This window comes from Culex pipiens, chromosome 2 (assembly GCF_016801865.2).
Source record: "Culex pipiens pallens isolate TS chromosome 2, TS_CPP_V2, whole genome shotgun sequence".
Taxonomy (NCBI): Eukaryota; Metazoa; Arthropoda; class Insecta; order Diptera; family Culicidae; genus Culex; species Culex pipiens.
Window position 1 is genome coordinate 199,714,873 of NC_068938.1, and position 26,375 is coordinate 199,741,247.

The 26,375-nt window shown below is 41.4% G+C and overlaps 4 protein-coding genes, 1 non-coding gene and 1 pseudogene across 5 annotated transcripts in view; 2 read left to right on the forward strand and 4 right to left on the reverse strand.

Annotated features, from left to right (window-relative positions):
- Nucleotides 1-14,963, reverse strand: part of LOC120425519 (uncharacterized) — a 111,931-nt gene extending 96,968 nt beyond the window's left edge. The window contains exons 1-2 of the transcript XR_008212013.1: nt 14,831-14,963; nt 3,788-3,813 (exon numbers count right to left, since the gene is read on the reverse strand). This is a non-coding gene — a transcript (uncharacterized LOC120425519). The remainder of the gene's footprint in view (nt 1-3,787; nt 3,814-14,830) is intronic.
- Nucleotides 14,964-16,998: 2,035 nt separating this feature from the next.
- LOC120425529 (uncharacterized) lies at nt 16,999-17,732 on the forward strand. The gene is made up of 2 exons (XM_039590083.2): nt 16,999-17,295; nt 17,379-17,732. Exons 1-2 carry the CDS (start codon nt 17,138-17,140, stop codon nt 17,686-17,688), a joined length of 468 nt encoding a protein of 155 aa, XP_039446017.1. The 5' UTR covers nt 16,999-17,137; the 3' UTR covers nt 17,689-17,732.
- A 227-nt stretch (nt 17,733-17,959) lies between these two features.
- LOC120425532 (histone H2A-beta, sperm-like) lies at nt 17,960-18,692 on the reverse strand. Its single transcript, XM_039590087.2, has 2 exons — nt 18,566-18,692; nt 17,960-18,502 (listed from the first exon to the last, which is right to left on the reverse strand). The coding sequence occupies exon 2, from the start codon at nt 18,479-18,481 to the stop codon at nt 18,101-18,103; it is 381 nt and encodes a 126-aa protein (XP_039446021.1). The 5' UTR covers nt 18,482-18,502; nt 18,566-18,692; the 3' UTR covers nt 17,960-18,100.
- A 58-nt stretch (nt 18,693-18,750) lies between these two features.
- On the forward strand, nt 18,751-19,143 carry LOC120425531 (late histone H2B.L4-like). Its single transcript, XM_052708069.1, has one exon. The coding sequence runs from the start codon at nt 18,751-18,753 to the stop codon at nt 19,138-19,140; it is 390 nt and encodes a 129-aa protein (XP_052564029.1). The 3' UTR covers nt 19,141-19,143.
- An 820-nt stretch (nt 19,144-19,963) lies between these two features.
- LOC120425530 (histone H3.1-like) lies at nt 19,964-20,604 on the reverse strand. Its single transcript, XM_039590084.2, has one exon. The coding sequence runs from the start codon at nt 20,526-20,528 to the stop codon at nt 20,118-20,120; it is 411 nt and encodes a 136-aa protein (XP_039446018.1). The 5' UTR covers nt 20,529-20,604; the 3' UTR covers nt 19,964-20,117.
- Nucleotides 20,605-22,939: 2,335 nt separating this feature from the next.
- Nucleotides 22,940-26,253, reverse strand: LOC120425551 (T-complex protein 1 subunit beta-like; annotated as a pseudogene).
- Between the last annotated feature and the right edge of the window lie 122 nt (nt 26,254-26,375).

Below are 26,375 nucleotides of genomic sequence, written 5' to 3' on the forward strand. Positions count from 1 at the left end.
ATTTGCCATAAAAAATAAATCTATATCATTTACGCCATATCGGAGCTGAAGGGGACGTATCTTGAACTAACCGTGCCAATATGGAGAAAAGTGAAACATACTCTTGGGCACGACGCCACGACGGGGCGGTCAACCGAAGCTCAAGCGTTTGATTAATCCATTTATGGTACGAGGTTTATTAAAAATGATGGCCTTGCCGAGATGAGGTCCACGATCTATGGTGGGAAAGTTTTCATATACAAGATGACATTGTTACCGTATCAATTGGTACTATCGAGTATTAAAGCTGAACGAAATGGTTAGTGTTTGATCACTAAATTCTACACCTAAAACTATTTTAATTATGTAGGTTTCTAAGGCTACGAAGTAGCACTAAATGACATTGATTTGGCTGCCACTTTCTGGGGCACCAGGTCGGCCACAAATTGTCCACACCTGGTCACTAGAAACCTGCGCAACAGTCAATCATTCCAGCAATAAAAAAAAACCCCGACTCACTTGAATCATGCGTGAAATTATGTGTCTCTTTCCAGAGTGGCAACAAAAAAAACTTCTCAATCGAACGCTGGGTGGTGATCATTCAATTTGACTGGGATTACGCCTCGAGCGATAGTAGTGAATCGGTTAGGCCGAGGCACCACCAAGGAAGAGGGGACGACTCAGTGCACCAGTCGCCATCGCGGCAGCAGTGACACAAAGGAAAGTCAATCAATCCGTGGGCCCACAAGCACGGTGCGGTCTCCTGGGATCGGGGAAAGTCGATGAATTGCCCACAGCCCAGGGCTCAGTCGGTGCGGATAAATGCATTTGGGTTTATTTTATGGTCAATTGATGTTTGCCGACGACAACGCCGCGGTGAACCAGTAATTATACAACTCAGGGAAAGCTTTTTTTTTTTCTTGTGACGCGCTTCATTATTGTTTTCTTCAGGGTCGAGAATGTATCAGAAAGCCCTACATATCAACAGCTTTGGCATGATTCTGGTCTTGAATTAAAAAAATATATTTGAGTATTTCTTTGGCGAATCTATTCTTAATTGCAGAATTTAATTTTTATGAAATTATCGATTCCTTATTTCCTCTTAGTCCCTATTCAGCTACCGTTGCATCGAATGAAAGCACGACCTACATGTACAATTGGGTCCTAAAATGAAGCTTAGATTGCTGATATTATTTTTTACAGCGTTAGAGCTTATTTTTCTGAGTACAATGACCCTTTGTACGACCAAAAAGAGTTTAAAATGGATTTTTAATTCAATTTTAAAAAATTATCCTCGCGGTCCTTCTTGACAGAAAAGCTCCTACTTGACAGCTCGTTCTAAGGGGACCATAGTTGATCCATCGAAAAATGATGTCCTGTCAATATTTTTGTTTTTGCATTAAAATGAAAAAAAACGTTACTTAATCCACCTTTAGGTGGTTGGTGCCTTCCTCACATTCATAAAGTAAAGACACTACACATCCATAACACTTATTTTTTTATCAAATTATCTGAGATCCGGCTTCAAAAAAGTGCATCAAAAACACTAAAGTACTTATAACTTTTGATAGGGTTGTCAGATCTTCAATATTTTGGGCTTGTTGGAAAGGTCTTTTGATTGCCTATCCAACGATGGGTCGCATGATAGATCCGGACAACTTTTTCATCAAAATATTTGAGATTCGGCTTCAAAAAAAGTCTATAAATAACACTTAAGTGCTCATAACTTTTGATGGGGTTGTCAGATCTTCAATCTTTTTTACGCGTTGGAAAGGTCTTTCAAATACCTTTCTAATAATATATAGCATAATATGTTTTCTTACAAAAACCACCCTTTTTAAATCTTCCAAAGTTTAGCCAAAAACATTTTTATAACATAACTTTTGAAGTACTTTTCTAAACTTCATAACATTAACTAGGGTCTTGTGGGACCCCAAGACGGATCGAATGAGACCAAAACGGTCCAAATCGGTTCAGCCAGTCCGGAGATAATCGAGTGCATATTTTTCGGTGCACGGACTCACATCCAGACACACGCACAGACATTTGTTCAGAATTTGATTCTGAGTCGATAGGTATACGTGGGGTATAGGTGGGTCTACGAGGTCAAATAAAGAAGTTCATTTTTCGAGTGATTTTAAAGCCTTTCCTGATTGAGGTGAGAAAGGCAAAAAGTGATCAGAAATGGTTTTTAATCGTGTTTTTTACCGTTAAACATAAAAATTGACATAGGGCTTTAGTACCCAATTGACTTAAATAGGTCAAAGTACAGAGAAAGTACATATCTTTTTGACTTTTTGGCGATCCACACATTTAAACCGAACTATGTACTCCCAAAAAAAAAGGGATGAAGATCAGTTCACATTTTACGACACTCAAGACGCCTTTTCCGGTCATCGTGCTGCATCGTCTCTCTATCTCTCTCTACATAACCAACGAAGACACAAACAGTTGTCCACCACCGAAAAACCAGTTTGCGTTTTTTTTCGTAGCCCTCCCATAAGTGCCCTCAAAAGAAGTCCAAAATTGCGACGTATTTTGTATGGGTTGTACAAGCGACCAACATCATAATCTGGTTTTCTCTCCGTTTAGCGTCTTCTCGCTATCGGTTTCACTTTTTCATAAGGTTGGGCCCCAGCATAAACACGCAGCTGATTTATCTTAAATTTCGGCGCGACGCACTTTCCTTCCTCGGACATCCGACCAAACGGTTGAAAAAGGTTGAGGCATCGCGTAGCCTTAAATTGATTTATTGTTTCGTGGTTTCGTGAGGGGCGTGAATTAACGCGTGCTATTGTTTGATGCGAGGGCAGTTTATGACCCCATCAAATTTGACCAAACCACATGATGGGCTGAGGTTTGAGGGGGAGAAAGGAGGGCTGAACATCGGCTGCAATCAACGTGCGGAATGTTTACTCTGTAAATTAGTGGCCGACAGCGTTGGACCGTTGAATGAGTTTCATCCTCCTGGCATGAATCGCTAATTACCAATGTTTAGGGCGATGATTAGATTAAGAAGTGGGATTGATTGCTGGAGCTGGTTTGTAACATCAATCTTCTCGTCACTTTCTCTAAAGTGAAACAATGTGTTGGCCCTCGTAGCCAACTTTAAACACATCATATAATAACCTAATCAGAACGTTGTTCAGAAGAGGCCACAGACAAATTCGCCCACGCCATAATCATAGTTCAGGGATCACAAATTTGCTCGTAAAACCGCCCCTCAAGTCAAGCACGCGGGAGAGAAAGCGCATCGAAACCTGGTGCAATATTTGCCAATATTTCACGGTTGGCCGATTGTTGTGTCCGGTTCGAACGGAACATGTTGCTCCAAGGGGTAGGAGGAGGTCAGCAGCAACGGGCTGCCACCGCTAGCCACAGAAACAACGGTTAACTCGCAAAATTTATCGCTGCCCCAAAGATCAGTCGGCCCAGTTGGCAGCCGGCGGAGGCATGACCCTTTTCCAAGCGAGCGAATGTCCGATTTGTATTCATGGCTAATTTCGCTGCTGCGCCGCGAATCACGTGTGGCTGTGTGCGGACTCACGCGAGCGGTAAATTGAAACGGTTTCCGCCACGGTTGGGCCAGGTCAGGACGAACCCGGAGAGCGCGCGCGGAAAGATCAATCGCGCGGATAAGCCGCGGTACATTCCGCTATTAGTGTCAATCGTGTGTGAGACATGACCGTTGCAAGTGAGCTTTCCGGCTCGGGTGTCACCCGAGATATCAACCGTAATCGTCATAATTCTTGCTCACTTTACGGCGTGTCCGTGTCCGTCACACACTTGCTACGACGGAAATACTAACCTGGCGCTTTGGAGTCGTTGATCCAGCTGGAAGTAGAGAAGTGGAAAAAAAAATCGAGTTAGTTTGAGTTAAATCATCCGCGAACATTTCCGGAAAGCTTAATCACCACAGGGGAACTACTAAACTGATGTTCCGGAGAAGAAGACCCCCATCGTTGTTGTTTGCCTGGTGCCCCCAAGAGACCAGAAGAAGAGTGCAACGCAGATGATGACGACTTGGCAAACAAAAGCCCAACCTGAAGCAGTTTTTATTTGTCCACTTTAACGATTCCCTTGGAGTGTGCCCAGCCCAGTTCTGTTGGCCGTTGAAATGTATAGCGCACACTTCGAGCGGGGTGAAAAGGCACCAGAAAGAGGTTGGTCAGCACGCGGAGGTCCGTATTTAAACAATTAGAGAAATTACTGGCTGGCCAGAGCGCTTTGTGCTTCCTCGTTCAGCAGCACGTTGCCGACTCATGGGACCAGCGTGTGCGAAGAAATGGAAGGTGTCGGGTTGTTTAGCGACAGCGACCACTTTGCCTAACTTGCTTAAAGTCACACAATTATAGTATCAGTCACAGCGAAAATTCCTAAACAGCTAATCACCGTCCATTGAACCAGGTGGTGGTATCATCAGCATGCGGAAGCAGCAGCTACCACCCCCCGAATCCGTGACCAACGACGACTACCGACTACCCCCTTCGAAAGGGTAAAGTGTACCTTGGAATCCCCACGCGGCCAATTAACGTGTTTGCAACGCATCGCTGAACTCGACGCTGCGACGAATTCAACGCGGGCAACCAGGTGGCATCACCCTAACTTTACTTTCTTCTGAGCGGGGACACCACGTGGACATCGCCAGCGCACTTTACGATTGGATTCGCAACCGGAGCGGTGGAACAAGGAAAATTTTGCCCCGCCGCCCCGGAACCTGCGCGCTGCGTCACGGTGGGCTGAATTCCCATAGGGTGCGCGCACCCATCGAGACTTGCACCAGTGGACACGAATCGGTTTTGTATATTAGCCATCCAGCCCCCAACTTGTTTGGGCCATCATCGGTTTGGAACGATGTCAGGTGGGTCAGATCTCATAAAAAAATCATAAGTAACACTTCATTTTGACAGATATGCAATTACTGATTTTTCAGCAATGTTTTTGTGTATTACCGAATTTCAGCAAAAGTGATGATTACTGAATCGCAATCAGTTAATTATTTTACTGAAATGGCAATGTGGGTCTCGTGGCGCAGGGGTAGCGGCTTCGGCTGCCGATCCCGATGATGCTATGAGACGCGGGTTCGATTCCCGCCTTATCCACTGAGCTTCTATCGGATGGTGAAGTAAAACGTCGGTCCCGGTTTCTCCTGTCTCGTCAGAGGCGCTGGAGCAGAAATCCCACGTTAGAGGAAGGCCATGCCCCGGGGGGCGTAGTGCCAATAGTTTCGTTTTTTTTTTTTTCGGCAATCCAAAATTTGCTGTGTGTATGTAGGGGAGAGTGGGGAGACTTGATCCCCTTTTTTTGTGTCGCACATAACTCTGTCAATTTCTCACAAAACTATGATCTTTTTGCATGAATTGAAAGCTTAAACATTCAACTATGTTTGGCTGATAAGGGTATTTCATCAGATAAACTCTTCGAATCATGCCAAGCGTTTTAAAAAAATATTTTAAACCGGCATTTTCAAAATGTTGGGGGTAACTTGATCCCCCTTTCAACATTTTGAAGAAATCTTAAGCAAAATGTTTCTTATTCATCCAAACTTTTAATTTTCTATAAGTTACAGCAATTTCACATTAAACCTGTACGTTTGTGTTCAAAATATAACAAGTTTAGCATGCAAAATATTTAAAAACATCAAATTTTCTTTTTTAGACCAAAATTGAGCATGTTTACAAAAGCTGGTAATTTTTGTTTACAAAACTTTTGAAAAATGGTTCAATTTGCAGTAAGTTATATAAAACTATACTAAAGAAAACTATGTACGAAAACCCAGCCCAATTATTTTAATCTTGAGGCTGATTCCAGTGACTGTAAAAATTCAGGGATCAAGTCTCACTAAACGCACTTTTTTAAACAATTGATTGTAAAAATAGTATGACGATAAATTTAAAGTCAAATGCGTAAGGGTTTTGGAGTTGATATGTTTATCAAACAATTCATGTATAAAAAATATTTTTTTGAATAATTTTTGAGTATTTTCTATACTTATCAAAACAAAGAAAAAAGATCTCTTGGAAGTTTTTTGCAGCACTTCTTAGAAAAATGTGTGTAACTCAATCTAAACATTTTTTTAATTTTTTTCTTTGTTTTCTACCATGAGTTTTAGTCAATTTCGCACAACTTTCTAGAACAAAGCTAATTGTTTTACCCACATGCTGACGAGATACAGGCTTGGGATCAAGTGTCCCCGGGGATCAAGTCTCCCCACTCTCCCCTACTTAAGCTCATTTTATTGTCATTGTAACTCTGCTTGTCCAACCCCACCGGAAAATATTACGTAATACAAAACTGAGAGAAAACAAAGCTGTGTTCATTACGGTAGCATTTGCTCCGAACATACCTTAGGGTCAGCGGAGGGCGGTCAAAGAGCTGTGGCATGGTTCGTCAAAGGTAGCCAAGTCACGTTCGAAGTGAGGCCATTTTACATGAAAAGCTGCCAATTTTTCAAGCTAATGCTTATGTTGAAGTATGTACACCAGGGGTGCTCAAAGTTTTTGAAGGCCGGGCCAAATTTGAAGCTCAAATGAGCTTGCGGGCCAAATTTACAAAAAAAAGGTTGTTAAAAAAATAAATTACGTTATTTTAATGTAAAAGATTACATTTCGGTAATGTCTTTTCAAAAAAATAGAAACCACAAAATAACAAGTTACTATCGGTATTGTTGTTTCTGGTATTTGAAAAAAAAGTTCTTAGCTGAATGTACTTGTGTTTTCAAAAAAAAAAAATTAAGTTTTGTTTTTATATTTCGAAAATTGTTGTGACATTACATGTTGAACAATTCTTCTATAAGTTAAGTGTGGCTAATGAACAATCGTTGAGATCCAGAATTTGAACATTTCAATGAAAAACAACTTTTAGAAAATGTTTTAAGCTTCCGTATAGTTAACCTGCAATCATTTTTTTTTTTCAAAAAAAAGCGAATCAACATTTATTTATTTAATCGAAAATTCACTAAAATTCAAATTATTTTTAATAAACCCAAACATGCTCAACTGATTTTAAATGCAAAGGAATGCATATTTAATTAATTTCAGCTAAATGCACTTAAATTTCATTTTTTTTTAGTTTTTTGAAAATACATTTATGCTCCTGGTTTTTTGAGTCAATTTTTTAATAATGGTGGAGGGTGGGTTGATCGACGAAAGCTTTGTAAAATATTTGCTGCAAACTTGTCTGTCTGCTGTTCTGCCTGAATCAGTTGATAGTCAATCAGATTCGTTATCTAACTGTAATGAGCTCGAATCCCTAAGGAAGTGCAATGTAAGTTTGAGGGTGATTACAAGTTTTTACAAGATTCATAAAGAAAACTTTTATTTTTGCAACTATTACAGAATTCTACCTAAGTCAAACTTAAACGTTTTTTTGATATTTCTAAAAATGTTTGATGAAAGTTTTGACGGTATTTACTAGTTTCACTCATATTGAAACGTGTGAGATTGTTTTAATTATAAAATATTTTGAACAAATTATTTGTATCCTTAAGTGGGGATCAAAATATTGATAAACCATAAGTTTCTTTTTATTAACAAAAAAATAAAAAAGATTAGCATATAAAAACTTAAAATAAACCATAATTTTGAAAAAGTATAAAATCACTTTACAAGTGGTCAACGGGCCATTTTACATGATCATTAAAAATGGGTCCGCGGGCCACAAAATATCACATCGCGGGCCACGTTTGGCCCGCGGGCCATACTTTGGGCACCCCTGATGTACACCATAACTGAATTATTCAATATAATTCTCACCAGTGAAAGGTGGAAATCGATTCGAATTAGGAAAAGCCAATAGGTCTCACACCCGACCTAACCCACAGCCCATCCATCAAATTCGCACCCGATCGTCAATCACCTGCTGAGCAAAAGTGCGACTCTAGGCGATCACTTAGACTTTTAAAATAAAATAAAGAAAAACGCGCGAAAGCTTTCTCCCCTTTGCCGTTTTGTTTGCGGACCAACACACACACACACACACCCATTCGGATCCCTTCAGGGCATTCGGGGTGGCTTGCATTGCGTTAATTTTTCACTTGCACTGCCCCAGGGATAGATCGGCCCACCCCTCTGCCATGCCAGTGTGAGTATTGGAAAGCATTAACACGTGGTGTCGGACACGACGACGTCAAGCAGGCAAGAGATGATGATGCTGGGACCATGTTTATGGGATGTTTTACACCAACGCCAATCTGCGGGATGGTTACGGTTGGGCGCAGGAACACATCACCCTCCGCCCCCAGTCGTGTTGACACAAGTTGCAACGCGATCAAACACACATCCCCGCGGAGCTTAAAAGGAGAGAAAACGGCTAATGAATTTACATTTTTAAGGCAGCCTGCATCTTGTTGGGACAACATGGTTAAACCAAGTTGAGCCCAATGACACCTTCGCAATAAAGAAAGGTTTCGCCATTACACAAAGTATATTAGTCGAGTCTCTCGCTCTGTTCGGTGAAATTTCTTTGGTTTATGGGCATAATTTATGGCTGGGCTTAGATCGTCAACCCATTAGAGTCAAACAAGTCGTAAACAGAAAGCTGATTGTTTCCTGTGGTCACTTTTGTCCATCACAGGCAACGAAACCAGCCCTACAGCTGATGCCCTCGAAAGAAACCCAACAGAAAGAAGAATCGTTAACCTACAAAACTGTCAATGATCCATTGTTGGTGGTTGCATTCAATCGATGTAAGCAATCTATACAAACCACTCGAAACACCTTCGCCAGCCGTAGGACTCTTTCTTCCACTGCTCATCAAAGCTTCAAACCGCGTCTAATTATTGCGCGATTCAATTGCTTCCTCTGCTGCTGCTGCCATTGAACAGCAAAAAACTCGTAAACATTCCACCGACGACACAAGAATGAGCTTTAGTCGTAAAAGCTAACCCGCCAGCCCTTCCAACATCCAGCGGATTCTTGTAATACTTTCACTCGCTGGCCAACCCTTCTCCAAGAGGTGCAAAGCGTGCGCCGATATGTGCCGGTTCATCGGAAAGGCATTCGGGCAGTTAATTATGACATTTTTTAAATTTATTACTTATTATTCACGCGGGGCTATTGGTTGGTCGCCTATAGTCCGGGCAATTTATCAACCGTAATGGACTATCTATCTCCGGTCGTTCGTTAGTTCGATGCACTAATCCATACCCGTTCGGTTTATCTCCCCCGGGGGCATCGCAAATCTTAAGACGGTCAGCGCGGCAACTGGAACAGGGTGAAGAGCCCGATGAGCCCCACACATGGTTGGAGCTTGGATAGGATTGGACGAGCACGTGTGTGCACCGCAGGTATTCCAATTGACCACCTCAAAATGCGTCGATAGTGGAAAGGTTAAGTGAGCTGAATAGCTGCTGCTGGATATGGATCTCGCAGCCATTATTGAAACTACAATGCGATTTTTTTTATAAATTTATATGTTTATATTTTGTTTTATTGTTATATTTTTCAATTTATGTATATTTCTTGTACTAAGCACATTACTTCTTTGATTAATACTAGTGTAGAGTTTTTGAAATCCCTTTTCAACCGATTTATCAGAAAACATTGGATTAAATGAATTTGTTACACTGCAAACAATCCGATGTCTCCGGAATCAACGGTTTTCCATCAAAAAGCATCAAATTTTCCTTAGCATGCTATGAAAGCTTGATGAACACCGCGACGCCATTCGTCAGGCAGCTACCACGTGGTTGAAATATTTGCAAAAAAATACAAATTTGCTATGCAAAGATTCTGAATTCGACTAAATAATATCAGGATTACTCGAAATCATCATTTTCCATTTAACCCTTTCAGGCCTGAATTTTTCTGAGCTGTGTTAATCTACAATTTTGGTACCAGTAGTTCATTTTTTCCATGAGTAAACAGAAACAGGCAAAAAAAAGTTACATTTCATTATTGGACGTTCTGGGTCCTCCAAAGTGTCCTGGAATATAGATCTTGGAGTCTACCGCCGTAACAACACGATTTTACCAAGTTTCCGATTATGGTTCATATTCAGTGATATCCCTGAGACCCTTTGGCAACACTATGAGCTATGTGGATCACTTTTGGGATGTTCTGGGTCCTCCAAAGTGTCCTGGAATACAGATCTTGGAGTCTACCGCCGTAACAACACGATTCTACCAAGTTTCCGATCATGGTTCATATTCAGTGATGTCCCTGGGACCCATTGGAAACACTATGAGCTATGTGGATCACTTTTGGGATGTTCTGGGTCCTCCGAAGTGTCCTGGAATACAGATAATAATTGGAAACTTGGTAAAATCGTGTTGTTACGACGGTAGACTCCAAGATCTGTATTCCAGGACACTTTGGAGGACCCAGAACATCCCAAAAGTGATCAACATAGCTCAGAGTGTTTCCAAAGGGTTCTAGGGACATCACTGAATATGAACCATGATCGGAAACTTGGTAGAATCGTGTTGTTACGGCGGTAGACTCCAAGATCTGTATTCTAGGACACTTTGGAGGACCCAGAACATCCCAAAAGTGATCCACATAGCTCATAGTGTTTCCAATGGGTCCCAGGGACATCACTGAATATGAACCATAATTGGAAACTTGGTAGAATCGTGTTGTTACGGAGGTATACTCCAAGATCTGAATTCCAGGACACTTTGGAGGACCCAGACCATCCCAAAAGTGATCCACATAGCTCATAGTGTTGCCAAAGGGTCCCAGGGACATCACTGAATATGAACCATAATCGGAAACTTGGTAGAATCGTGTTGTTACGGCGGTATACTCCAAGATCTGTATTCTAGGACACTTTGGAGGACCCAGAACATCCCAAAAGTGATCCACATAGCTCATAGTGTTGCCAAAGGGTCCCAGGGACATCACTGAATATGAACCATGATCGGAAACTTGGTAGAATCGTGTTGTTACGGCGGTAGACTCCAAGATCTGTATTCCAGGACACTTTGGAGGACCCAGAACATCCCAAAAGTGATCCACATAGCTCATAGTGTTGCCAAAGGGTCTCAGGGATATCACTGAATATGAACCATAATCGGAAACTTGGTAAAATCGTGTTGTTACGGCGGTAGACTCCAAGATCTATATTCCAGGACACTTTGGAGGACCCAGAACGTCCAATAATGAAATGTAACTTTTTTTTGCCTGTTTCTGTTTACTCATGGAAAAAATGAACTACTGGTACCAAAATTGTAGATTAACACAGCTCAGAAAAAATCAGGCCTGAAAGGGTTAAATGGAAAATGATGATTTCGAGTAATCCTGATATTATTTAGTCGAATTCAGAATCTTTGCATAGCAAATTTGTATTTTTTTGCAAATATTTCAACCACGTGGTAGCTGCCTGACGAATGGCGTCGCGGTGTTCATCAAGCTTTCATAGCATGCTAAGGAAAATTTGATGCTTTTTGATGGAAAACCGTTGATTCCGGAGACATCGGATTGTTTGCCGATGCGCCAGGTCTAGGGACAACGAATCCATATGCTCTCTTCGGGAAAAGTGTTCTCCAGACCATTATCCATAGGCTTGACCATACCAGAAGTTGGCGCGTAATTTTCCCAGACCTGTAGGAGCGTTTGAACAAAAACTTCAAATTTCCCATAGTAATTCCCATGTAAACTTTAATCCTGATGCGCGCAGCCAGTTTACAACCAAATGAGCTGATATTTGGCATGAAAGTCCCTATGGGCATGCCTTACAAGGGGAATCATACTAAAACTTGATCCGAGAACTTTTTGAAAAACGTACCCACCCTAATATATATAGCGGAATTAAAAGGAACAGCTCGTCTCTTTGTATTCATAATATTTTTACATTTTTCATATATATTAATTTAGGCTTTTGGGTTTATTTTTATTTTTAAAGTTTGAAATTTCCAGACCGCCAGGTAAGATTTGAAGAATTTCAGTTATTTAAATTTATTTTTGGATTGTTGGGTTTCTTGACTTTGAGATTGGTATTAGTGAAATATTAAATTAAATTATTTGACGATTTTACTATTTTGAGTTGTTTCAGTTTTGAGGCTTTTCGATTTTTTAATTACCAATTTCCAAAACAAAAGTGATTGGTGACCTGGGGACCATCCATTAACCACGTGGAGACTTTAGGGGGGGGGGTATGGTGATTGTCCACGATCCAAAATTTTTGTATGGACAATTGTCCACGAATGGGGGGGGGGGGAAACAGATTCCCAAAAAAGTGTCCACGTGGTTTATGGATGGTCCCCTGTACATAATATGTAAATATTATTTACACTAGGGACCTATAAAGGGGAATGAAATGTTCTGGGGGAAATTTCAAACACACAAAGTCATTCAAACTTATTGAAAAACGTGTAGATTTTCGTTGATACTGGCGCGTTTTTTTTGTACCAAACAAACATAAACATAACAAAAACTATCAGATTATTATGAACAACAATTTTAAAATGTTTATGATTTTTATAAATATCGTTTTAGATTAGGGGTGCTCAAAGTTTTTGGAGGCCGGGCCAAATTTGAAGCTCAAATGACCTTGCGGGCCAAATTTACAAAAAAGGTTGTTAAAAAAATCAATTACGTTATTTTAATGTAAAAGATTACATTTCTGTTATTTAAAAAAAAATCTATTTAAAATTATAGAAACCACAAAATAACGGGTTTCTATCGGTATTGTTGATTTTGTTGTTTCTGGTATTTGAATTAAATAAAAAATTTTTAGTACTTGTGTTTTCAAAAAAAATATTAATGTTTTGTTTTTATATTTCGAAAATGGTGGTGACATTACATGTTGAACAAATCATCTATAAGTTAAATGTGGCTAATGAAAAATCGTTGAGAGCCAGAATTTCAACTTTTAGAAAATGTTTTAAGCTTCCGTATAGTTAACCTGCAATCATTATTTTCAAAAAAAGCGAAAAACATTTATTTATTTCATCGAAAATTCACTAAAATTCAAATTATTTTTAAGAAATTCAAACATGCTCAAATGATTTTAAATGCAAAGGAATGCATATTTAATTAATTTCACCTGAATGCATTTATATTTCATTTTTTTAGTTTTTTGGAAATATATTTTTGCTGCTGGTTTTTCGAGCCATTTTTTTTAATAATTGTCAAGGCCCGTTCTTACACTGAAAATTGCGAATTGCGAATTGTGGAGGGGTGGGTTGATCGACGAAAGCTTTGTTTAATATTTTCTGCAAACTTGATCCTCCGATTTCCACATTTTCTCTGCCTGAATCAGTTGATAGTCAATCAGATTCGTTATCTAACTGTAATGAGTTCGAATCCCTAAGGAAGTGCAATGTTAGTTTGAGGGTCAGTTCATCAAAGAGTCAATATGCCTTGGAAATTAATAAAGAAAACTTTTATTGTTGCAACTATTACAGAATTCTACCTAAGTCAAACTTGAACGTTTTTTTATATTTCTAAAATGTTTGATGAAAGTTTTGACGATATTTACTAGTTTCACTAACATTGAAACGTGTGAAATTGTTTCAATTATAAAATATTTTGATCAAATTATTTGTATCCTAAAGTGGGGATCAAAATGTTGATAAATCATAAATTTCTTATTATTATTAAAAAAAAAAAAAAAAGATTAGCATATAAAAGCTTAAAATAAACCTTAATTTTGAAAAAGTATAAATTCACTTTACAAGTGGTCAACGGGCCATTTTACATGATCATTCAAAATGGGTCCGGGGGCCACAAAATATCACCTCGCGGGCCATGTTTGGCCCGCGGGCCATACTTTGGGCACCCCTGTTTTAGATCAAAATTATTTTAAGCTGATTTTGTTCTTGCATAGCCTTTTGTTGGTTACACGATACATGTACAATACAATACAAAATAAAATATATTTTTTTCCCCGTGATATTATAGTTTGACAGAAATTTATAATAGTTTCACACAATCTAAAGCATTTAGCTAAAGAAAACAGCTTATAAAGTCAGTATTTCGTGCTTTCCATTTCATTAGGGCACAAAACTTTTGTAAACAAGAGTGTATCCCGCTCACACCTTATGCAAACTGTCATTTGAGTGAAAGGGATACACTATTGTTTACAAAAGTTTTGTGCCCTTTTGAAATGTTAGGCTCCATTTCATAAACTCCACATTAAAGTAACGTAAAGTTCAACGTTTGAAATTAAATAGACAAATCCAGCGAAAGCTCAACGCTGCTTTTTGATGGTGAGAGATTTGACAGCTCCCATACTAAATGTCTCGATTTTCATACTTTTTGTTAATTTTCTTCTAAAATAAAATACTTAACATATGAAAACTATATATTTTTGGTGCCCAAAATTCCTGCTGATTCGAATGGTGTACTTATCTCAATTGCAAATTTTTCGAACAGTTTTTATTTTAATAATATTCTAGACACATTTTGTGCAACTAATCAATCAATACTTTTATCATAAATAATCATTTTATTGCTTAAAAATTGAGTTTTCCTGAGCTCCCATATTCAAATACATGGAAGCTGTCATTTCTAACACCATTGGTCACCTAGCGGCCATTTCAAACTGGATACGTCTATTAACTGTGTTTAAAGAACCAATGAAACTTTTGTTGAGAATTTAGTTATTGAAAAACTGAAGATATATCTTAAGTAATAGTTGAGGAACTAAACAAAATAAAACAAAAACAAACTAAACACAGCTAACACGACGGGAAGTTTGTAAATGTATGAGTGAACACTACGCGGAACCGCTGAAAATGCTACATCAGTGTGAGTTAGCTTGAACGGTTGGGCAAGTTTTTGTTCTTGATTTTTTTTTCCTCTCCTCCCAAAACAAGTTCTAAACATTGAATCGAAAAATTCCGAAAATGGGACCATTTTCTAAATTTATTTGAAAACCGATTCAAGGCAAACAGCGTTCCACGTACCGTAAACCACTGAGCAGCACTAAAACCCGGCAAATTTTCACGAATAACACACAAAAACACCACTCGCGCACTTTGCACACCTTTCGAGTTTGAACTGCGAACGAGAACAAGGGGAGAGAATCGACTTATTTTTTTGTTTTACTTCCTTCTGACAGTTGCGAATTCAAAACAACCGAGACACCAACACATGCGCAAAGTGCGCGCCAAACAAAAGCCTTGTTGCACAGAACGTCAAAAAGTCTACACAAACTAGGGATGTTCAAGTATTTTACCATAGAGATATCCACGCGCGAGTTTGTGTGAGTATGTTTTTTTCGTGGATCATAGTCATACCCTACCCCAAACTGTTCAATTCTTATTTTATGTGAACCGTACCACAAATTAATAAAATATGATTTTAAATGGTGAACTGCTTTACCGACACTTACCGACACCATTTGAAAAGGGAGGAGCCAAAAAATAAACTTTACAAATGTTCTGGGAACTATGGATTTAAATGGGAATGGTAAGTATATGATTATTAATGGTGAGCGTTTTTTTTTTGTAATGTCCGGGATTTGTTACCGCTTGATGATGATGTCTCCTGTTGATTCTTCCGTGGTGCTGCCGCCTTATCTAATTGAGCTATCTCAGTTACATTACGTTTGGCGGTTTAAAATGCATTTTATTATGAAATGAGGCCTCAAAATTTATCATAAATATATCGTAACATGTATGGTAGAACCATACAAATAAATTATAGACCAATCACATGGCGAACAGTTATCGTTCTGATAATGGTCAATCAATTGATTAAATTATTTGGACTTATAAAAATTATCACGAAAATAAATTAGCTTTACATACAAACTATATGGCAAACAGGTATATCGTTCCATGAATTGTTGTACAATTGTTTGGATTATTGGGACTTAAGAGTTTTTCGCTGAGCTTCAAGTTGGAAATACTACGTCGGCTATGGTACCCTTATGTTTTAACAATAGCTGTTCCGAAAAATCCTTACCATATGGCGAAAAGTTATATTTCTCCATGAATTGTTGAACAATTGTTTGAATCATCGGGACTTAAGAAAATTTTCGCTAAAATTCATTTTTGGCTCAATCATACAAAAACTGTTTGAAATAATACCAAACATATGAGGAATAATTATATCGTACCATTAATTGTTGTGCAATTGTTTCAATTATTAGGACTTAGGAAATTTAGGAAATTTTCCGCTTAGGCTTCTTTGACTAAATCATACCGAGTATCATAACTTTTATCATACCGGCTACAGTACTATTATGTTCTAACAATAGCTGTTTCGAACCATCCTAATCGTATGACGAATAGATACCGTTCATTAAATTGTAGGAAAAAAAATCAACCATTCGAATATGTCAAGATAAGTGTAACAATTCGGGAAATAGTACCATTTTAATTTTGTTATATGGTCGTGACATTATATCAACAATATCACAAATGGTAACCATACCAGAAATAATTTTCTTATGATTTCGACAGTTTCACCTTTGGTATTTGATTATGCGGGTACAAACAAGCATCGCGCGAAAAATCGTCAAACGCTATTGTCCGTTTCTCTCGAAGGTACACGCCGCGCGGCATTTCAGAATGTGCCGCAGACACTGTTGCCAGCGATTTTCTGCACTTTTGGTGCAATAAAAAACATTCCCGGCAACAATGCCATTCAATTCGAAGAAGAAGATCAACAAAAACAAAACGCACAATATGGGATTTGACCGATTTGACAGCGCGCATTTGCCGAAAGTGCGGCGCGTCGTTTCGAGACTGGTATGCCGCGTGTCTTTTTCGGGAATACGCGCAATACTTTCCTTTTCTGTTCCTTTCCAGCTGCGTATCTTATCAAAACGTGGGCAGCGAATGACCAATCGAGAAATTAAAAGTGAGAGTGTGTGCGTGCAACAAGGAGTTAAACTTTTCGAAAAGCCATGGTAACCTTCACAACAACTGCACAGAAAGTTTAACTCGATGTTGCGATTTGACAGCTCGATGGTCAAAGTTGCCGTTAATAAACGTTTAACGAATAACCAGCACCACATCAGAACGTAGTCCTACGTTGGCATATTTTGTAGAATTATCAAGTGAACAGCAAACTCTACACAGCAATGTTTACAAAACACATGACGAGGTGGAGTAAAAATTGTGACAGCTCTGTCATCCGCAGGTTACACAATCGATGCGGACCGAGCCAGTTCCAAAGGGCCAGTAAAGTTGGAAAAATCCCGGTTGTTCCGAGGTTACCCGTGACATTTTGCATTATATTTATCGTGTTCAAAGTTTCTCAAGATGACCGAAGCCGCCGCCAACCAGCAGTCCCTGTGCAAGACGCTTGGACTGAAGCCGCTGACGAAGGAAAACATTTTGTTTTACTACATCCCGGTACAGTCGATGGTCAGCTATGCGGCTCTTTCCGTAAACGTCATGAATCCGTCGATTGCCATCCGGTAAGCACCAGTCTATTAATAGTGCAGCCCTAAATCGTCCGAGATCCGAGGCATGTAAACAATTCCTTTCCTTGATCTTTCAGGCTGCTGCCAAAACGAGACGTGACCAACTTTTTGCTGGTGCACACCCTGCTCGGAACAACGCTCTACTTCTACAGCAGGCCGCACATGGCGCTGGTTGCGAGTGGCCAGAAGCGGGCCGCGTACAGTATCGTCGGATCCGCCCTGTTCAGCTTCGGATCGGTGCTCGTTTGGGCCGTGCTGCGGAGTGCCATCCCACGGAACAACGCCGCGGCCACGATTCTCGGGCTTTCATCGGGGGCGGTACTGGCCAAGCTGACCTACGATTACCTGGACAGCAACGATAAGCTGGTGGTGGCCAAGAAGAACTAAAACGGTTCGGTAAAAGTAAAGGCAAAAGTTGTGAACCATTTGAATCCAGTTTTTATTTTTGATAGGCTTGAATTAGATGATGACCGAAGTTGGATGAAATCAAAATTTAATTATTTCATTTTACACCTTACTACTAATGCGATAGTGTCTTTATTAATCTTTCCTTGTCCAGTTATAAGAAATGAATAAAGAATTTTTAAAGTCCACTTACATCCAATATTACAATTAGCTCCACTTGTCGAAACGTTAATGCGCCCTTTTCGAATGGTGGTCCAGAATTTTATGAGAAAATATTTTTGTTTCAGTGTCAACTTGTTATATTTAGTTGATTAAGAAAAGAATAACTCTTTTGTACTAAATTCAGTCGCCCTAAAAAGGGCGGTTTAGTAAGCGTTAGTCAGTCCGTCAGAATCTACTCCGACTTCTTCTCCTGGGTCTTCTGCGGCAGCAACACGGCGTGGATGTTCGGCAACACGCCGCCCTGGGACAGGGTCACGCCAGCCATCAGCTTGTTCAGCTCCTCGTCGTTTCGGATGGCCAACTGCAGGTGCCGCGGGATGATCCGGGTGCGCTTGTTGTCCCGGGCGGCGTTTCCTCCCAGTTCCAGAACTTCTGCTGCCAGATACTCCAGCACCGCGGCCAGATAGACCGAAGCGCCGCTTCCGATGATGTTAGCGTAGTTTCCCTTCTTAAGGTATCGATGGACACGGCTGACCGGGAACTGCAGCCCTGAGCGATCCGACCGAGAACGCGGTTTCGTTTTGGCCTTGGCTCCTTGACCTCGAGCGGACATGATGTATTCGGTAAGGAGTTGCTACGGTTAACGATAAAGTTGGTGTGAAAAATTTGCCCTCCCGAAAATTTGTTATATAATCACTCAGTTGGCGTTTCGAGCAGAGAGGGGGCGGAGCTACGAATGACGTAGAGAGAAGGAAGCAAACGCCAAAGGAGGAGCATTCGTTCCCTACTCGCGCTAACAAAACCAACTGTTGCCCAGCCGACAGTATCATTCCTACTGTGACTGTTGAAGTATTAACATCGAATCCACGACCCAGAACCAACATGCCTCCGAAAACGGCCATCTCTAAGAAGATGGCTGTTGGCAAGGCGTCGAAGAACATCGTCAAGGGTGCTGCTGCTGATGGAGGTAGAAAGGCGCGCAAAGTTCGTCGCTCGGAAAACTACCACCGGTACATCCTGTTGGTGCTGAAGCAGGTCCACCCGGACACGCGCATCTCGAAGAAGTCTATGAGCATCATGAACAGCTTCGTGAACGACATCTTCGAGCGGATTGCGGCGGAAGCTTCTCGGCTGGCCCATTACAACAAGCGGATGACGATTTCGTCGCGGGAGATTCAAACGGCCGTCCGTTTGCTGCTGCCGGGAGAGCTAGCCAAGCACGCCGTGTCCGAGGGAACCAAGGCAGTCACCAAGTTTACCAGCTCCAAGTAGAGGAGTTAAACTAAACGGCCCTTTTCAGGGCCACTACATATTCACGAAAGAGTTATTCTTCAAAATCAATCAGCGTAAACGTTTCTTGAGGGCGAATTCCCGAGTCGAATGGTTGCGATTCCGGTAAATTTTCTCAACTATCGAAAGTTCCACATCTCAAACTGATGGAAAACCGCAACAATTATTTCACGAATATGGTTCAAAATCTGCCTCCTTGGTTGATCCAGATTCCGCTAAGAACAAGATTGTTCGTTCGACAAAGTGGTGAACGCAGAACGCTGTGACAATTCGATTTTTCCATCAACTGTCAGTCGAACAATCTAAAGGGGTTGCTTTGTTCAATGGTCAATGACTGGCAGGCTATGATGACAGGCGCAAAATTTAGCGTTTACGTCCAGATCTGAGGGCTTTTGTTAATTTGATTTGATTAACCGTGGTGGATTTTCTAGAAATAATTCGAACGGTTAACCAAATCAAATTAACAAAAAGCCCTCTGACCAATTCATACCAGAAAAGAAAATTGTCGTAAGGCCTGAACGCAAACGCAAAATTTTGCGCCTGTCAACAGTCTGCTTTTCCCTTGAACAAAGCACCCATCAGCGATTCTCAACGGGGGTACCGAGCCTACTTGATTTACACGGTAGGGGGTACCAGCCTAGAAGGTTGAAAATGGCTGCTGTAGATGGTTCGATTGGCAAAATCAAACTGGTACACAGACAAACTTGCTGCTTGCAAACACGCATATTCGCCCTATCGAAACGGACCTCATAAATGCACAATGTGAAAATGGAAAAACGGTAATTATTAATTAACACTTGCGCAAAATAGATTCGAAATGCATTACACGCTCTTCCAAAGTTTAACCTAGTGAAATTGTCAAGATAAACTCTTTCGTGATTCATTTGGGGTGGCCCTGAAAAGGGCCGATTTGGAATTAGACTCTTTCAACAGATTGGAACTGATAAGAACTAAATCTTTTAGGAGCGCTCGCCACGAATGCGACGAGCTAGTTGGATGTCCTTGGGCATGATCGTGACACGTTTGGCGTGGATCGCACACAGGTTCGTGTCCTCGAACAGCCCCACCAGATACGCCTCGCAGGCCTCCTGCAGCGCCATCACGGCCGAACTCTGGAACCGCAGATCCGTCTTGAAGTCCTGGGCGACCTCGCGCACCAACCGCTGGAAGGGCAGCTTCCGCAGCAACAACTCCGTCGACTTCTGGTAGCGGCGAATCTCGCGCAGCGCCACGGTCCCCGGCCGGAATCGGTGCGGCTTCTTCACTCCTCCGGTGGCCGGCGCACTCTTGCGAGCTGCCTTCGTGGCCAACTGTTTCCGCGGTGCTTTTCCCCCGGTGGACTTGCGAGCGGTTTGCTTCGTGCGAGCCATGGTCCTTAGTCAGCTTCCGATGCGATGTTACTCCGTCGAATATTACAGTGAGAATGACGGAATTTGACACTGCCAACTTCTTTTATAGGCTAGCCGGGTTGGAGAACAGCCAATCACAGCGCAGCAAGGAGAAAAAACGCGCAAAACAAAAACAAAATTGTGGAAAGGGACTGAAGAGGTTTAAGGTTCTTTCACACTTGTCCGGATCAATTTGAACTTCATTGTATGTGGAAGAATTAAAATTGAATTTATATTTTTATTTTCTGCATGATGAAATAGTTAAAGCAAAACAATGCATTTAAATGAGCTAATGATGTAGTTAAATTAGTTGATGTTAACAATAAGGTGCATAAAATAAAGATTCTTATGCATACTTTATAAATCACAAAAAATTTAAAACGGATTTTAAACCGTTTTGCAGAATTTGCTTCGTGGTTTTTTTGACAGAATGTGCCTTCTCTAAATGCTCGATCTGAAATTGGTCATTGTCATTTTTTGGTTATTTTGTATCATATGTAATTAAAATGAGTGATGAGAAAAATAATGTTTGGGAGCAGAGGTGCATCGGCACGGCACGGGTGCTGCTCTTGTTCTTCTAAGATTTAAAAACACCGTGTTTTTAATTAAAGTACGCGCACGGGCACTGTGTCAGAACTTTGACTGAACGTGGAAATGTCATTATTTTTTCTGGTTTAATTTTTTTGCAGCGAAAAAAGTAGGAAAATAAAGCTGAATAGAACCGTGAAGTGATAAACATCATCGATTATCCGTGTGTGAAACCAAAATGAACAATGTGGAATAGCTGTCTAGTGGTCCAGATTGTTGAAAGCTTAGGAATTCGGATGTTTGAGGACCGTTTTATGCAAACCCATTTTTTAAATACTCTTTGACTTTAACCTTTGCTGTGGGATTTCAAGATACGGAAACAACGAACAGTGCGCTTTGCTAGAAAATGTATCCATTTTACAGTTTTTTAAGGTGAGTTCTAGATAAATATTTTATGTTTTGATGAGTATCTGAGAATGGGCTTCGGCGCTACACCAATTCGTGAAAAGCACTAGCCTAGTTCAAAATATAAATGAAGAAGAGTTGAATATTGTTCAAAAAACGATGCTTAATCCACCTTTAGGTGGTTGGTGCCTTCCTCACATTCATAAAGTCAATCCAGGTTTTTAAACGAAAATGGCGTTCGAATGATGAACACTTGAAATGTCAAAATCACGCGGTGATATATCAATATATATATCGGTGGTATACCAACATTACGAAAAAAAGTGTACTATGACATGACAGCCACATTTTTTTCTTATGTTGGTGCTACTGCGCGATTTTGACATTTCAGACGTTCACCATTTCGAATGCCATCTTCGCTTAAAAACCTGGATACATTCAGTAAAAATAGCAACATTCCCTTAACATGTTTAACAAATCAATTTTATTACTGATTTCTTTTGATAGGGTTCGCAGACCTTCAATTTTTCTGGCTCATCGGCAAGGTCTGATAAAAAAACCTATCCAACGAAAGTTCACATGGAAGATTCAGACAATATTTTTTATCACAATATCTCAGATCCGGCCTCATGAAAGTATATAAATAACACTTAAGGGAGCGTTCTTTTATTACGTAACGCGAAAAATCGGACTTTTAGACCCCCTCCCCCCCCCCTCGTAACAAAATTTCCATACAAATTTTAAAAATTTTGTATGGAGCGTAACACGGCCTCCGACCCCCCCCTCCCCCCCTACTGCGTTACGTAATAAAAGAACGCTCCCTAAGTGCCACTAACTTTTGATAGGGTTGTCAGATCCTTGATCCTTTAGGCTCATTTGAAAGGTCTTTCAATTATCTAACTAACGATGGGTCGCATGATGGACCCGGACATAATTTTTACTGAAATATCTGAGATCCGGCTCCCAAAAAGTGCATAAATAACACTTAAGTGCTAATAACTTTTGATAGGGTTGTCAGATCTTCAATGTTTTGGGCTCATTGGAAAGGTCTTTTTAATACCTTTATAAAAATGTATAACATGATAGGGTTTCTTGCAAAAACCACCCTTTTTACAATCTTCCGGACATACGCCAAAATCGTTTTTTTAGCTTAACTTTGAAGTACTTAACTAAACTTGCTGATTTTAAATAGAGACCTATGGGACCCCAAGACGGATCGAATGAGACTAATACGGTCAAAATCCGTTCATCCAGTCCGGAGATAATCGAGTGACAATTTTTTTGTCCACCCACCTACACACATCCACACAGACATTTGCTCAGAACATGATTCTGAGTCGATAGGTATACGTGAAGGTGGGTCTACGAGGTCGAATTAAGAAGTTCATTTTTCGAGTGATTTTATAGCCTTTCCTCAGTAAGGTGAGGAACAAGGGGGATGACACTTCCGCGTTGACCGAGCGATAAAGATTCCTTTGCTAACCTTTTCAGCGTTCACTTTTACCTTTCCGCTTTTTCATGCTTTAACTTGCGATAACCGCGTTAACTCGCGTTTTTGTTTACCTTTTCTTGCGTTTTCGCATCACACTGCTCGATTTTTTTGACACCGAGAACTGTCAAGAGCAAATGACAGTTCTCGATGTCAAATCAGTCGAGCAGTTTGTTTTGCCAATTTTTTCTCCGTCACCGGACTAGATCGTCGATTTAAAAAAAAACGGGGGCACCCGGACAGGAGTCAGCAGGACACAGCGGCCCGGCTTTAGCATGTTGGCAGCATCCGGACAGAACGGCAGCAACTGCAACCTGAAAGATCGGCATTGTTTACCGTCCGCTAAAAAAATTAAGAAATACTAATTCACGCGTTTTGTCTTGTGTTTTGCATAAATCCGGTCGCTGGAGTACGTTGCGGACCCGGTCGATCGTGTCGCAGATTGAGGTTAGGATGAACGGATCCGACCGACGCTCGATCAATTCCAAAGGTGGAATGAACGGCAGGTCGACGAACTCCGAAACGGCGAATTCCAGCATCTCACAGCAGTTGCAGGAGATTTACGCAAAGCTGCAAAAGCTGGACGACCTGTAAAAGCTAAGCAAGGACCTCCTTGGGAAGCTGCTGCAGCTTGCGCATCGGATCGACGTCGTCTCCGCTGAAAACCTGCTGAAATGGGGAATCTAGGAACTGCGGCAAGATCGGTTGCACGAGGAAGTCCTTATCAAGGGAAAAATGTTGGAACGTCCGAATCAACACCTGGAGGTGTTCCGTGGTGTCTGCGGGCGCGCTGGGTTCAACGCGCCGGACGACGTGAAAGAGGTGCGCCTTCAAGAACAACAAACGTACTCACGCCGTGCTGGTGAAGTTCTGGAGGGTCGAGGACAAAGGTCGGTTCATTCGGTGCATCCTCAAGAACCCATTGCGCCATGAGACGGACCAGACGGAATCGGTTGGAAATAAACTGTTGTTGAATGAACTTCACGTGACCTCCACCACATTCCGGACGAGAGTGTTAGCGGAAACAAACTTGAAAGCGGAATTGAAGCCACCTCACTGGAACATCCTGAAGTTGCGATCCTGAGCTAGTGTTCAACTTTGCCAATGTCTACTTCTAGAAAAAAAAGTTGTATGCGTACTTGATTGCTCAGTCGCTGCAATTGATTGCACGAGTCGGAAGTCTACCCTGCAACTGTTCTACCGGCTGAAACACAAATCTGTCTGCTGTGGAGGAAGCGTCTACAGCAAGAGTGTCGGTAGCGCTATGAGAGTTTTCCCAGAACGCGGTTGGATTTCTTTTGAAACAAGTTCTATTTTTAAGTATATTTATAAGTAGCATTATAGTCTCTTTTACAGTTCATGTTAATAAAGTATTCTAACTATATTTAAAACTCATCTGACTAGTAGTTTTGTTCATCTTCATAGAAACAATCATCTTTTCGTTAAATTTTTGCTCCAGCAGCATGATCCGGCTGTCCAGGATGTCCAGGTCCGGCCATCGCTGCAGCGTCCTTCGATGGGCATGTTGATTACACGTGCACCTGCAAAGAAAATAATCATTAACATAAAAAAAGTCCTGCAAAACCCCTCTCCAACATTCTTACTCTTCGTTTAGATAAGCGTTACAAACGGTACTCTTCGTTGTCGGCGATCGTCGTCGTCGTCGTCAGCTAGAGCAGAGCGAGACCGAACGCTTCCATTGCTATCGATTCCTCACCGGACGTTTCCGCGGCCAACACGCAAAGAGCGTCGTGCAGCGAACAATCCGCTTCGTCGGTACAGGCCTCTCCGAGGGGAACTCCGCTGAAGCGCAGTAGCGTGTCCTCGCCGATCATGACCTGCTCGATCAGATCGCAACGACCGAGACGAAACTGGTCCGGGTTATCACCTTTTCCTTCATCTTCTCCTTCTCGGCAATCTTCGCCATCGAGTCCATCTTGATGCTCGATCCAAAAACCTTGATTTCAATTCCCCGGATCACTTCAACCGCATCACGGCATCGACGGCCAACTTGGCAAAGTAGTTTTGCTGAGACAGAATCTTCGACCTGAGCGTCATCCAGGCAATGTTCATTAAATCCTCTAGAAACTTTTCCACCTCCTTCGAATTGTCCTGAGCCGCGGTAATCAGCGCCGAAGGTGTCGCCTTCGTGGTAGCTCTCCACCCGGCGATAATCGTCTGCGGGTGCAACTTTTGCTCGATCAACTTTTCCGCCTCTCGCAGCAACTCTGACGCCAGCACCGTCACGGAAGTCGTTCCATCGCCAACCTCGTCGCGCTTCCAGGACTTATGTCCACGAGGATCTTCGCTGCCAGACCTCAACCTGGCCGGCGCTGCGGCCATGCGCAACCAGAATCTTGTCCATTCCTTTCGGACCGAGTGTGCCCTTGACCAGATCGCCGATCACGATGGCCCCCTCAAACGAGGACAGCCGGGCGAATTCGCCCTTCTCCTCGGCAAACGTTTCGACGCTTCGCTGGAGGAGGGTCACAATCAGGGCAAAAGCTAGTGATGCAGCGTGGTGGTGCGCCTTTCAGCGGTCAGGCTGATCTACATCCAAGCGACTCGATTATCTGGCAACAAAAACAATAAAAATCACAACTAAAATCACTTAATCGCACTGCCAAAAAAACATTACCCAAAAACTTTGCTCCTCCTTGAGTTTGCGCCAGGATTTTCCGCCAAAGTCCGTCTTAAGCACTTGATGTTAGAGCCGCCTATCACACACAACACACCGGGAGAAAAGTTAACTTTTCCGGTCGTCAAAATGTGCGCCGTGCTGTGAACGGTGGAGCAGGCGATCACACCGGAGCAATTTTTTCCGACCGTTGACAAAAAATCGCAATTTTTGCATTGTTTTTTTCTTTCTGTCAAAACTGCTTGAAAACAAACCAAAACAAATACCGAGTTGCCAAACATGACCAAAAACTGCTCGACGGCAAGGTTGCAAGATAGATATCCCTGGCTCAAAAGTCGAGCAGATGCTGGTCGCTTTAACTCGCTTTAACGCGCGTTAACTTGCGATAACTTGCTTTAAGGTGGCGTTATGTGAAAACTCGGCACGATGAGTAGCGTTGATGCTTTTCGAGCTCGTTTTTGTGCGTTTTAGTGTGTTATCGCGGAGTGACGTCCCCCTCGGTGAGGAAGGCAAAACATTTACAATTGTTCAAAGAGCCGATAAAAGTTCGGCACGCGTTCTCGTAAGGTGGTTAAAACACCAAGTTCTGTGCCTCCTAGATGTGCTTATAAGAACATGAAGTGCAAGTACAGAGCGTTCAAATGCATGTCTGTTTGGGAGTGTCAAAAAACAAGCGTTTAAGCAAGGTTATGTTTAAATGAACTATATTTTAGACCTGTCTTTAGCAACTTGCTGTTGAAATTTAAATTCTTTAAATAACTGTTATTAG